At 34.7% G+C, this 14,984-nt stretch overlaps 1 protein-coding gene across 1 annotated transcript; it reads left to right on the top strand.

Moving 5' to 3' along the window:
- The first annotated feature begins 733 nt into the window (after positions 1-733).
- On the top strand, positions 734-3,266 carry LOC127866409 (uncharacterized). The gene is made up of 4 exons (XM_052406914.1): positions 734-897; positions 2,059-2,219; positions 2,562-2,678; positions 3,080-3,266. Exons 2-4 carry the CDS (start codon positions 2,142-2,144, stop codon positions 3,206-3,208), a joined length of 324 nt encoding a protein of 107 aa, XP_052262874.1. The 5' UTR covers positions 734-897; positions 2,059-2,141; the 3' UTR covers positions 3,209-3,266.
- The last annotated feature ends 11,718 nt before the right edge of the window (positions 3,267-14,984 follow it).

The following is a 14,984-nucleotide window of genomic DNA, read 5'->3' as shown; positions in this document are numbered from 1 at the left end:
CATTGATAAGTTGAATGTTTTAGGTTAAATTATATACTGTAATTTCACATTTGATAGTATTTAACTCAACTGCATACATGTTTGTATGGTATAACGTTAGGTAACCGACAAAACAAGTGACGGGCACTCATGAATCTCAAAGCCAGTCAAGCGCTCTGTTTTCGGACACCTCTTGTTCATAATCAATTATCACGAAAACATATTGCTTGTTCAAAGTTAACAGTATTTGGATACAAAAGATTGTTTGTCGTTTAACATTGCTATCAGATTGACACCCTTGTAGTCATAACAGTTTTGATAGTTCTATAAATGTAAGTTTAAATATAAGTTTTATACATTTGGTTTTCACAACATCGGTCAAAGTATCTTACTCAACCGCTTATCAATATAAAATACTCGTGCAATGCATTTTTCATATTTCAATAATTTCCGACACATATGCTTTAAATCAATAAAACAAAAGGAACCACCGTTAATAGTTTCATGCACACTCATAAACACGCCAATTAAACAACAAAGCAACAACGTTTAAGTAAATAATACTGCGAAAAGAGGCATTAAATACAACTCATTCGAGGTATATATCACAACTAGGCACATACAAATGGTCTGCTTTAAGCAAATGCCTATGCCGCAACGCACTTAAACTGTTTATCTTAAAATAAAGTTAAAACGTGTCGTTTCCAAAAGAAATATAACACAAATGAGATCTACTTTCAGAAATCGTGAGACACGCACGAAAAGCGTCATCCTTATGGTACTTAGGTGTCTATATAAAGGGACTCTCACAGAAGAAATGTGCAAATCAACGGTGACATAACCAACCGCGGGGATTTCAGCTCTCTAGTTAATATGCAAGCCATCTGTATTTTCCTGGGTGTGATCGTGGCATGTTATGTGAGAAGCCCGGGGATTTTTTTTAATGAGTTCATTTTAATACGTGTTAAAAAGCACTCAACTAAATTCAGTTGGTTAAAAATACATTTTTTTTAACAAGTCGTCAAAAACAACATTTTTTTTCTTTTATATTTCTTCAAATAAGATCTAAACTATTGAGTTTTTCTAAAATGTTTAAAAAGATCATCTGTGGTAATCTGTTTTAATAGCGTTAGGCAATACAAATATTATCGATATCTTATCCTCTAACACTCCTTTCAATTTAAATATAATGGCATTTGGTATCTGCTGCTAACCTTCTAAGTTATTTTAACCGATTTATGCCTAGCGTCTAGAAAAAATGCCTTGACAAACAGCGTAGACCCAGATGAGACGCCGCATGATGCGGCGTCTCATCTGGGTCTGCGCTGTTTGCTTAAAGGAATTTCTGTAAGAAATACTCTGATTATGGAAATAAATATACTAGATATCCCTAATTTTGGAAATAAATTGATCCAATTTAGAAGGATGGGAGAGACCACTAGGCATGAATGGGTTAAAGATCGGTCTCTCCCGTTCGTGGAGAAATTTGCTCAAAATAACCACACAGCTTCATGTCAAGCTATGTAAAATTATATTTGAGTCGTGTTCTGAGAAAAATGGGCATAATGCTTGTGCGAAAAATGCCGTCCCAGATTAGCCTGTGCAGTCCACTTGAGTTTCGTGTAGATGATACTTTCTTTAGACGAAAAAATACCATACAAGCGGAAAGTGTCGTCCCTGATTAGCCTGTGCGGACTGCATAGGCTTATCTGGGACGGTACTTTAAGCACAAGCATTAAGTCCAGTTTTCTCAGAACGCGGCTCATTTTGTTTGCAATACTCGATAACACTCAATTATAATTGTTTAAGTAGTCTCAAGTCTTGAAAATATTCTTTTCTGTAATATATTTTTCTTCCGGATGTAGAGATCGTTTTCTATGTTGTAAATAGTTAACGTGTGGTAATTTCATACAAAGTGAGCATGCATAATACTGTACAGTAGGTAAGAATAGTGGGTGGAGACAAGATTCTCGATTTTCAACCTTGTGTAGAATAATAGCTTAATTGTGTGAAAATATGTTACAGTTATCTAAGATGTATTTTTCTCACATGTTCAACACCTCAACATTATTTTTAAAGGCCGCCACCACCCATAAACCCCCTCACACCACGCATGCGCACGCAAATCACACCCAGCATGCACACCAGAATCCACACCGCGCATGCGCACAACATTACGGGCCCCCACGCACGAGCCAGCGGAAACGGACTCGATTACCTTCCAGTTTCAGCCACTGACAGTAAGTAGTGGATTGGATCATGCATGTATAATTAACGTGAAAAAAAAAGCGTATGGCTATTACGCATCACAAGTTTTTTTTGGATAAAAATGTAGATCAAGTGTTTTCAGGAACAATAAAAAAAATCACATTTAATAAAAAAGTTACACACAATACACTTTTACTGGTTAACGTCATTTGGTAACTAAAGATTTAAGTTTCGAAGAATATCTGGGATTAATTGTATACTCTTGCCTTGCAATCCTCAAAATAGTCAGCTTTCGGATGCTATTGGCGTATGGCGTACGGCTTTACGATACAAATTATCACACAAAGTAATCGTGCATTTAATGTTCCATGTAGTTTCACCTTCTAGTGAAGACTCACCCGGATAAAATGACCTACAACTGCTACATCGCAGCCCTCTCCGACTCCGAGCATGCGCAGATCCACACCGACGCCGGCATGAGGGCCGTCGAGGTAGGAAAAGCTCTTTTAGGCATAATTTTCTGTATTAAATTGACAAACCTAATATAGTAGGATGCGGTTCTAGAAGACACAAGTTACTGGCCAATATATTGTTATCTGTTTAAATTATACTGCACATCTAGCGAATCAAACGAATTTAGCCTGTATGTGGATTTGCCTAACTACGGAAATGACCACCATGTTATTTAATGTCTGCTAGTTTAGTATGATATATGACCACTGTTTTCATTCTCAAAATGTAACTTGCTTGAAATATCGAATATTTCGTTAATAAAGTTACCAGTTTTTATGCAGCATTGGTTTCAATTTTGGTCATACCTTTGTTTTAAAAGTATGCAATATTTCATTATCAACTACGAACAACTCGTGTCGTTCTTATTTCTTAAATCTAGCTGAGAATCCTGGCCGCTCTCGGAAGCGCCACGGCGGTGACCGACGTCAGCACGCTTGACAAACATGACGTCACTACCTGTACCGCGCACTTCTCCATGCAGCCTCACTACTTCACCATCACCGTCTAAGTCGCATTTGCATTTATCTTATTATGTATAATTACGTAATATAAATGCATATCTAAAATCATGTATCTATATGCGTTATTTTGCTTAGTCAGTGTAAAAAGAGACCGTTTAAACGTCAAGCAACTATATGTGATTGCACAAAAGTTATTTTATCAATATTTGCATGAGAACGATTAAGTAATTTAACTGGCGAATAAACAAAGCACATGTAGATTTGTTCGATTCTAATTTAATCTGCTATTTGCAACAATTAAGCTGAGAAAGTTATATTAAATGTAACCCATTGGAGCAAAAGGAATCATGTGCCTTCTTTTTCAATCTCATATGGTACCTCATATGAGGATTGGGACAGTATTATACGCCGCATTTAGGCTTACTCAACTCAATTATTATTATTGCATCTATTGAAAGATCAAAAAGTATCATTCCCATTCATTAAACTTAATTAAACAAATGAACGTGCATACAACCAAGCAATCAAGAAACAGAGCTATTAAAACACATTGGTAATTATTGTAAATACAAATATTTATGTAACTTATACCTTAACATTTGCTTACAAAGCTTGTCATACTTTCCTTACTATGGCATATGACGAAAAGATACACACAGTATGTCTATATGACGATATAAGGTATCGGTTGGCTAAAGACCAAGTATAAAACCGGGGGGGGGGGAACATGGGGTATGTCTGTCCCAGCTGGGTTAAAGCTTAATTACTGATATGCCTTACATTTGAAATGGTAAGTAGAAAGGAAGACTTTTAAATACTTTTTTGCTATTATTCGATGTTAGGTGGCACTAGAAATATCACTGTTTGTCATTTGAAGGCATTTACATTTGCAATCAAACAAGACAAATTTGTTGATTCGTTTACAGAAATGACACGAGCGTACATACAACTCGTATCAAATTACTGACAATGTAAATATTACTTAAAAGAAGGATCAATTATTCATCAAAATCGTTGAAATTGTCTCTATGCTTTTTTAGTCGAAAACATTTGACTTCATGCTTGACAATAACTGTCTGTGATGAAAAATATGACGCTATAGACATTTCCTGAGCAATATGTTGGCTAAAAACTTAAACCCTTCAACATTTTTTTCCCCTTTTTTATTTCGTCTTGTTGAGAATCCTCGCGGCACTTGGAAGCGTCTTTGTCGTTACCGACTTGAGTACGATGGACAAACTGTACATTTACATACACATTATTGCACCAACACCGTGTCAGCCATATGTACACATATTAACATCTTTTATAATACATTAAATTATACATTGAACGATCGTTAGGTATATGTAGGTGTGTTTGTTATCAGTGAAAGAAACGCCGTTCGCCCTCAAATATCATGCTGGAGGCTATAAGAACCTTTTCCGCAATCTTTAAAAAAAGTTGTTTTTCAGGTATGTCAGGTGAGTTGATATAACATCTCCGATAAATTGAATTTACAGTGAGATCACTTGAAGGCCAATCTTACATTTGACCATGCTCGTTTTAAAGACTTTAAATCTTGTCATTGTGAACTTAGAAACAATTTTGCTGGTTATGCCAGAGTCAGGCAAAGTTCGATTAACAGTAAAAGCTTTTAAGCACTTTTTAATTATTTACCCTTGAATTATAAGAAAGTGCTAAATGGGAATTTCCTGCTCTTAAACTTAATTATTCTCATCGTGTAATCATCACAATCTCGACAAGAACTATAATTAAATCATCTGGGATCGTCTGAAGGAGTTGTTAATTATGTCTCTTGAATGATGCTTTAACAGAGGCATAAGAATTTTAATTTTAAACACGAAATTCGTATAAATGCATTTTGACCTCAATCTTAATCATAATTTACTGACCAAAGTAGAACAAGTATTTAAACGAGTGCATTTTGTGGCTATTTGGTCCATTAAATTAGAAACTTTATTTACTATGTTCAACTCGGACTCAAACTTCTGTGGATATTGCGTATCGTATAACTTAAAAAAATGAACTTTGATACGAATACCCGTGTCGATACGCTCTCTGGTTTTTAGAATTAACCCATATATGACTAGTGGACTCTCCCATCCTTCGAAACTGGATAAGTGTATTTCCAAATTAGGGATGTCTAGTATATTTATTTCTATATTTAGAATATTTCTTACACAAATTCCTTTAAGCAAACAGCGCAGACACTGATGAGACGCCGCATCATAGGGCCTCTTATCTGGGTCCTACGCTGTTTGCAAAGGCAATTTTTTCTAGACGCTAGATATAATTGGGTTATACTAGTAATTATACAAACGACGAACAATCAAATTAACTGGCATTCCAATGCAGCTCGCGGAACATAAAAAGCTGATCGTTTTCGTATTCTGAGCCGCACTCAATGTGGACTTCCTGATAAAAAGTGCCCTCTTTCGCAAAACAGATACTCAATAACTTCTTTTTAGTGCATTTTACACACACTTCTTACTAATTTATAAACTGAAGGTCGCTTCAAATGTTTTCTTTCTTTTTATTGCAATTGCATTATAAACAAGTTGGTATTCTTCTTGTTATGAACGATGATTACACAAAATTAAATATAGTTTTCGTGATCATTACTGAACATACCCGTATGAATTCTTAATGGATGCCTTGACATTCATAATCTTCAGCAATTAATCTGAGAAGGTAAGACATCTAAATAGTGTTCATTAATCAAACGTTTTTTTCTAATTCTTTGTAAAATATTGAAAGTGAACTTGAAAGTGTGTGTACCAAATATTGTTTCCATATTAAATATAACTTTGCATTTAAATTCAGTTAGAATGCGTAATTGTTAACATAATTATGATCATTATCAAACGATTACGCTAAGCCATAATCATTTTGAGATAGAGATTGATAAATCTTCCCATAATATCCAGGTTTCTAGGTCAATGACATAACTCCTTGGACAGTTTTCTATATTTACCTATGTCCCCTTTCAGTGTTTACGCTCTACAAACAATGCTGATTATGAAATGCATTATTATCCTTATGAGTTTATTCATTTTTAAGGAATGTATTAACATCAATTGTTGTTGACTAGATGGAACACCTTACTCTGACAATTTTAATAGATGTTAATTCTTATTTTAATATGATGTTAAGTATTTAAAAGATTCAAATAGCATATTTAAAAACGAATGGTTTATCATTGAATATAACACAGAATATTCCCACGGAAACTTGCTTCATATTTATAAAGATAAAAAACATATCAGGTATCCATCTCGGAGTAGTTTTATAACAGTTTGCCATGTAATTTTGTAAAAAAATCAGTGTGAAATGATAAGATGATCAGAGGTGTTTATCATTATTTCAATTACACACGACCTATTAAAATATGTTATGTTTTAATATGCATTTTAAAGAAGTGTAAACTATTCATGCTGGCTGTTAAAGGAATTATGTGCATAGACACCATGCATACAATTCAAGTTACAAAGCCTGATTTAAAATTCATCATTTTAAATGTCCACATTCTGTTCCGAGAACTACTTTTTGAATGTCGAAACATCGTATTTATGGTTTTTATCACCTACATGTAATGAGCTTTAGTTTGTTGTGTAGAAAAACATGTGGGTGTAAATAAGCCGAGACAGTATTTCTTAAACTCCACTTTATAATGGAACAAGTCCGGAAACATTTCATAACAAGCAACGTTTCTTATGTCTTATATCAAATATTTGGTTGGTATGCAAAATACTTAGGGTAGATGCAAATATGTTAATCACTCTGCTATGATGTTTTGCACAATCTCTTAAGGTAAAGATAAAAGGATTGCATAAACCATAATAGAACATAAAGTTACGGGTACAGTGATTTTAGCCTTAAAAGTAAATCATGTGATTCAAATTATTATTAAATCTTTAAAATCAGTTGGCTGAGAGAAGCAAGCAACAAAGGTCCATGCAAAAATACTTTCTCATATCGTACACGAAACATATTAACGTATGCCTTCTGGAATCGATGATTATGTGTAAAGAAACTGATTCACACGTTTAATTGATTGCACTCTAAAATGCTTAACTGTATCAGAACATAACTTGGTGGTGGTGTGTAACCTCTAGTGAAGTGAACAAGCTTTCGACTTATTAAAAAAAAAATGAAATATGCATTCTATACATCGATGGTGACGTCACTTCGTTATTGTCACCTCTATGCTAGGACCATTCCCCTGATTTGGGGATTCGTGCTTCCGCCAAAATAGTTCCGCGTAGGAATGAATATTTTTCTATAATAATAAAAAACGGTTTAAATATGTGTTTAAAATGGAATGTTGTTTAAAGAAATGTTATTTAGTATGTTTAAATGCGATTTTGAATCTTTATTAAGACTGATAGCGATTTTCAGAAAGCACGATTACTTGACTTACTTTCGCTTTTACTTTCACTTGTAAAAGAAGTGCTACCCACAATTCCTCTTGCGTTAGTACACAGGTCAGTAAGACCGGCGTGTACACAATGGAAAATATGTGATGTTTTAACGTGGTAAAGGTTGGATAAATGGATGGGAATGCAAAATAAGGAGTTCCTTTTTTTTTCTGTTTTTGATATGCAATACAAAATCAATAAAAGTAAAACTGTGAAAGATGACAATTCTCCAAAAACGTTTTTTACAAAAATTCAAATGTATACTGTTAAAAAAAGATACTGTGTTGAACAATCCTGAACAATCATGAAAAATCATGAATAGAGAATCGCTTATAGATGAGGAGCTGAAACGAAAAAGAGAAGCGTCCAGTGTAAGGTGAGCTAGATAGCAGTGTGGGTGCAACACCAAAAGTAGAGTAACAGAAGAAAAAGAAATCAAAGCAAAAGCAAAGTAATTACAATAGTGGTGATATGGCGAACTCTCTTGAAGATAATCGTGATTTTATCACGCAAATGAAGAAAATCAATCTTAGGCTAGATAAACTCGATGACAAGTTGAACACGTTTAACAATAAACTTGAAAACGTCTTAGTGAATGGCGACGGGTCTCTACAATGAGCAATTTAGGAAAGCCTTTTAGAAATTAAGGAAGATCTTTTGAAGTCTGTGATTAAAAGCATGGAAATCCTTGAGGGAAGGCTGTTCGAAAAGGAACAGGAAGTAGAAAAGCTCAAAGCTCAGACAAAAACTCTGGAGCACTGAATGAACAAACCAGAAGGACAAAAATGACAAGGTGCTTCAAGAGCTGAAGAATGGTCGATGCAACAAGGGCTGTTTGTAAAACATGCATGCCCCCCATATGGGCTGTCAGTTGTAGTGGCAGCCATTGTGTGAATACATTTTTGTCACTGTGACATTGACCTTAGACCTAATGTAAGTTATCATCCGGAAACCATTGTACTATTTCGAGTCACTGTGACCTTGACCTTTGACCTACTGACCTGAAAATCAACAGGGGTCATCTGCCAGTCATGATCAAGGGGGGAGTGAGAGAAGGGTATTTTTTTTTTTGGAGGGAGGGGGGGTCCCGTGGGGGGTAGGGGGGGGGGGTAGGGGGAGTGAGAGGGGGTTATAATGTGGGGTGGGGTAATTTTTTAGACGTTAAACAAAAATTTAGGGGGAGGGGGGGGGGTGGAGGGGGGTGAGAGGGGGTTATAATGTGGGTGTGGGTTATTTCTAAGATGTTTAAAAAAAATTGGGGGGGGGGGGTGGGGGTGGGGTGGGGGGTTGGGGGTGAGAGGGGGTATAAATGTTGGGTGGGGTAATTTATTAGATGTTTAATTTTTTTTAAATCTTTTTTTTGGGGGGATGGGGGGTAGGGGGGTGGTGGGCTAGGGGGGTGAGAGGGGGGTAAAATGTGGGGTGTGGTAACTTATAAGATGTTTAAAATAAATTGGGGGGGGGGAGTTGGGGGGTAGGGGGGTTGGGGGTGAAAGGGGGGTACAATGTGGGGTGTGGTAATTTATTAGATGTTAAAAAAAAAAAAAAAAATTGAGAGGGGGGGGGGTTGGGGGGGGGGTGGGAAGGGGGTATTATTCGGGGTGTGGTAATTTATAAGTGTTTAAAAAAAAATTTTGGGGGGGGGGTGGGGGGGGGGGGGGTGGTGGGGGTGGGGGGGGTTTGGGTAATTTGGGTAATGTTTTATTTTTTTTATTTTTATTTTTTTTTGGGGGGGGGGGTGGGGGTGGGGGGTAGGGGGGTGGGGGTGACAGGGGGGGTATAATGTGGGGTATGGTAATTTATAAGATGTTTAAAAAAATTGGGGGTGGGGGGTGGGGGGGTGGGGGGTTAGAGGGGGGTATAATGTGGGTTGTGGTAATTTATAAGATGTTTAAAAAAAATTGGGGGGGGGAGTTGGGGGTGGGGGTAGGGGGGTCGGGGGTGAGAGGAGGGTCTAATGTGGGGTGTGGTAATTTATTATTTTGTTTAAAAAAATTTGTTGGGGGGGGGGTGCGGGGTGGGGGTGTAGGTGGGGGGGTGGGTGAGAGGGGGGTATAATGTGGGGTGTGGTAATTTATAAGATGTTCAAAATAAATAAAAAACATTGGGGGGTTGGGGGGGTAGGGGGGTTGGGGTGAGAGGGGGATATAATGTGGGGGTGGTTAATTTATTACATGTTTAATTTTTTTTTGGGAGGGGGTAGGGGGGTGGGGGTGAGAGGGGGTATAATGTGGGGTGGGGTAATTTAAAAGATGTTTTTAAAAAATATTTGTGGGGGTAGGGGGGTGGGGTGTGAGAGGGGGATGTTAAAAAAAAAATTGGGGGGGGGGAGGATTCTGGTAGGGTCGTGGGGTATTGTTTGGGTGGAATCCACTGTGGTATTCAGGTAAGTGTTGTTTTGTCAAAGTAATAATAAACGTGATCATAAAAATAACAAATGATCTCACACTGACATGAACAAATTTCCTCTATTTATAAAACATGAACTTTAAACTTATTGCATTTGTTTCCCCTGTATATAAGAAAGATATAATAGTGTATTACCTCCCCTGTCATGCTTATATTTATATTAATCAACAAAATAAACATAATCACAATATTTAATATACAAAATATACAAAAAATCTCATATTCTGATAATATTTTTACTGATCCACTGTATTTTACTCAAAGGATGATGTTTCATTGGACTGATAATTATAGATTTAGAATTACAGACCAGTTGCTTCAGTAATATTGTTCAGAGTTTGCCCTGTTGGCCGCGTATGCATTCTTGAGTTATCATTCAAAAACCATTTTTTTACTATTCGAGTCACCGTGACCTTGACCTTTGACCTAGTGACCTCAAAATCAGGGGTCATCTGCGAGTCATGATCAATGTACCTATGAAGTTTCATGATCCTAGGCCCAAGCGTTCTTGAGTTATCATCTGACAACCACTTTGTGGACGGACCGACGGACCGACATACCGACATGAGCAAAGCAATATACCCCCTCTTCTTCGTAGGGGGGCATAAAAATGCAAAAATACGAAAATGAATGTGAACAATACTCACGCGCCAACAATATAAAAGTACGAGGAATCGCAGATACCCTAGAGAAACATCACGGGAATCTGCGGAGAAAGTCATAACAACGCATTGTGAAAACAGCATTTGTAATATATCCATGGCAGTTATCGACATTACACACCGACTTCCCAACAAGAACAACCAAAGTAGAGACATTATTGTACGACTGAGAAGCCGGCAAACCAAAAGTGACATTCTATCCAACAGAAAGAAACGGAAAGGGAGTTACATATACATAAACGATGACCTGACAAAACTAAATCTCCATGTGCTCATGTGTGTAAAAAAGAAAATGACGGATGAAATTAGCGATGCTTGGTATTCTAACGGGAAGATCCTATACAAGAAGCACATGAACAAAACTGAAATGGTTAAATTTAAAGAATACGAACACTGGATAATTTGCCATGGCCAAACAGCTCACCACGTAGAGCGTGAATCACCCTGTTGTCGTTGGAACACTTTCTGCTTGCCACAGTGTATTGCACTATTACTAATAGTCTCGCTTGAGTAACACTTTGTTTTTTGCCTCAGGCACTATGCGCACGTATTGTTTTGTTCTCTGTCAGTATGTTTGAGTGTAAAATACCCCGTGCATGACCTTTTGTACCGTCGATAATATAAAAACTAAACATTCTGTCAATATGCTTTAATGCAAAAAATAGACCTAATGATACGCTTAGGATATGGCTAATGTCGCTGTATATATTTATTTAATTTTTTTTTATAAGCATACACTATCTTGATATGATAATGGCATGTCTTATAGTTCACACACATATATTTAAATTTGACAATTAAAATATCTTCAGTATTTTGTAACATATCATTTATCATTCCTCATTGCTAAGAGATAGCATTTTACTTAAAACGAAAACAGAAAAAAATACTATGTTTATGACTGTTTCCATATGTAAGCAATCTTATGTATATATATACACACAATTCAAATATGTGTTAGTAAATTAAATACTGTAGCCTTATCTATTATAAATATTTTTTGCTGCTTTTCTTCTAAGTAAAATACTATTTCTAAGCAACGAGAAATGTAAAATTTATAAATATATATATATATATATATATATATATATATATATATATATATATATATATATATATATATATTATATATATATAATATATATATATATATATATATATATACAGTATAAACATTTATTAAAATGGATAAGTTAATTAAATAAATTGACGTTCAAATTACGTAAAACAATCTCCCTTTTTTCATGTTTTGAAATAGACGTTTCTGTTAGAAGCCAGTGTATTATTTTATTATCTATAGGTCATCCTTATCGTGGCTTACGTATAGTGTTATACAGCATGATACACGCATTTGTGTATCCAATTAAAAAAAGTGTTTGTGTGTTACAAATCTAAGAAAATTTACTTTGCAATAAACCTTTTCAACAACCACAACATTTGTTTCTATGCATAGCATATGTTTAGTTATACATTCACAAATAAGCATAATAAACGTATTTGTCAATATATAATAAATTATGGCCGTTGAAACGATTTCTTATGTTTCGCTTTTCGAAAGAGATGTTTTCTTAGAGGCTTTGATGGTGTCTTTGTTTTTGTTCGTTTTATGAAAACAGTTCCTCCGAAGATACCTCTTCATTTTGAAGGGATTTTCTATATAACGGAGAGTCTATATCTATATCAGTAACCAACATGAATGTCAGAATAAAACATTTACATACTTCAGCAAATTTGTTAACATATTTTTCCTTTTCGTAACGAATATAAATGCATATACATGTATTGATTTATATACAATGTATTATATAAATAATATACTTTGACATAATGGTTGTTAAATCAAGCTCTCATTTCTCCTTTTCAAAAGGAGATGTGTCGTAATAGGCAATTTATCTTATTGCTATATATATATATGTATATGTTTATATGTATATGTGTATGTATGTTAGTACGAGTGTGTATATATGTATACGTATATGAATGTATGTGTGTATGTATGTATGTGGATTCTTGATTCATAACATCATATGTAAATGTTTTACATAATTCACTATCGTCTTAGATATTTAAACAGTAAACTGGATATATCATTGCTTTTTAACATCCCCATACCATTATCGTATGCCTTTATCCATTTTTGCATCTCTTTGTGTCAATTGTTTGTTGTTTTTGTTAATTTTGTTCTTTTTTGCTAATGTTTTTTTTCTTTCCTTTTATTCCATTGTATATGCCAAGATGAAATGTTTCCTATATTTGTAAATACACATCACTTTACATCAAACACCAAAACATATAAAACTTTCATTGACCTATGTCTTATAATAAAAAACAACTGGACAGACACCCTAAAATTATCATGTACTCAACCATTCTTTTATATGAGTATTAAAATTTGTACTTTGAATGTAAAAGAGCTAACAATAAAGACAAACGCATAAAAATCTCCAAATGGTTAGATGAAAAATATAGCACATACCTTTAACAAGAATGTCACTTAACACATACTTTAGCACAGACCATAAAAGATGAATGGGATGGAGTCATCTATCTCAGTGGACAACATGCTAATAAACAAGGCATTGCCTTTCTGATTAAAAATAATATAGGGATCACAGTTGAAAACTTTAACGAAATAATAACTGGCAGATAAGCAAGTATAGATATAAAAAATACACGAAACACAATTAACATTAATTAAAGTTTACGGTCCTAACATAAATGAATCCAATTTTTACGAAACATTACAATCCTTTATAATAAATAACCAAGATAAAAACATTATAGTCGGAGGTGATTTCAATATTGTTTTTTACCTATTATTAGATAAAAGGAATGGAAACCTTCATACTCACTCAAACATAGAAACATTCTGAATTACATAATTGAAAACCTCAATTGGATAGACATCTGGCGTACATTTAATCCGAATAAGAGCAAATTCACATGGCACTCAAACACAAAACCAACAATATTTTGCAGACTAGACTATTTTTTAATATCTGAGTCACTGTGCAATTTTATGGACTCATGCAACATAAAACCAGGATTTATGACCGACCACTCGCTAGTTGAACTTAAACTGCATAATATACAACCTGAAAGAGGAACAGGATACTTTAAACTTAATAATGGCATCTTATTAGATCAACAATACCAAACGCAAATAAAACAGGAAATAACCAATACAGTTCAAGATAACAAAGATGCAAACCCTAACACATTATGGGAAATAATTAAAGGTAATTTACGTAACACAACAATAAGATACACGTCATTTAAACAAAAAGAAACACACAAACTTGAAACTGAAACCATAAAAATCATTAAAACACTTGAAAAACAATTGCATGAAACAAACAAAAATGATACCACCGCCATTGAAGATGAAATTGCTGCAAAAAAATATAAAAGGAATCAATCATACACACCTCAATGGCATAATTCTTCGAGGGCGGGCACAGAATGTTGAACACAATGAAAAACATACACAATACTTTGCAAATATTGAACAACGTAGAAGCGAACAAAAACGGTACACAAACTAGTAGTCGACGGCAAAGACATAAAAACAGAAATCAAATACTAGAAGAACAACGTCTATTTTTTAAAACCTCTACAAACGAAACAATGTCGAAAATAACACCCTCTTTAAAAATACACATCATGCTTTAAATGAAGAGGAAAACAAGTATGCAACGGATTACTGACTGAATATGAATGTGGATTAGCTCTAAAAGAAATGCAAAATAACAAAAGCTCGGTCTGATGGCATCACTATCGAGTTTTATAAAATATTCTGGAACGATATTAAAACACATTTAACTAATTTACTAAATTATTCATTTACAGCGGAAGTTGAACTTCGCTTCAAAACAAATATAATATCACTCATTCCGAAATCCGGAAAAAACTTAGAATCCTTGTTAAACTGGCGCCCAATTAGTTAATTGAACAACGATTATAAAATAGCAACTAAAAGTATAACAAACAGAAATAAAAAAATATTGCCGTCAATCATTTCCCGAATCTCAATCTGGTTTCATAAAAGGACGTTACATTGGTGACAACGTTCGTCTTATACAAGATGCATTAATATTTTAACAATTCAAATAATTCTGGTCTAATATTCTTTGCATACTTTGAAAAAGGCATTCGATTCACTTGATCATTCATTTTATGTTCTTTTGCATAGAAAATATGAACTTTGGTGAACGTCTCATTCAATGGGTCAAACTGTTCTACACTGATATTACAGTATAATCATTAACAATCGCTTCTTCTCAACAGTTTTATACATCGAACGAGGGGTTCGACAAGGCATGTTCACTCTC

Source organism: Dreissena polymorpha, chromosome 1 (assembly GCF_020536995.1).
Source record: "Dreissena polymorpha isolate Duluth1 chromosome 1, UMN_Dpol_1.0, whole genome shotgun sequence".
NCBI classification, from domain to species: Eukaryota; Metazoa; Mollusca; class Bivalvia; order Myida; family Dreissenidae; genus Dreissena; species Dreissena polymorpha.
Note: the sequence above shows the minus strand (reverse complement) of the source record. Positions and strands in the feature narration are given on the sequence as shown.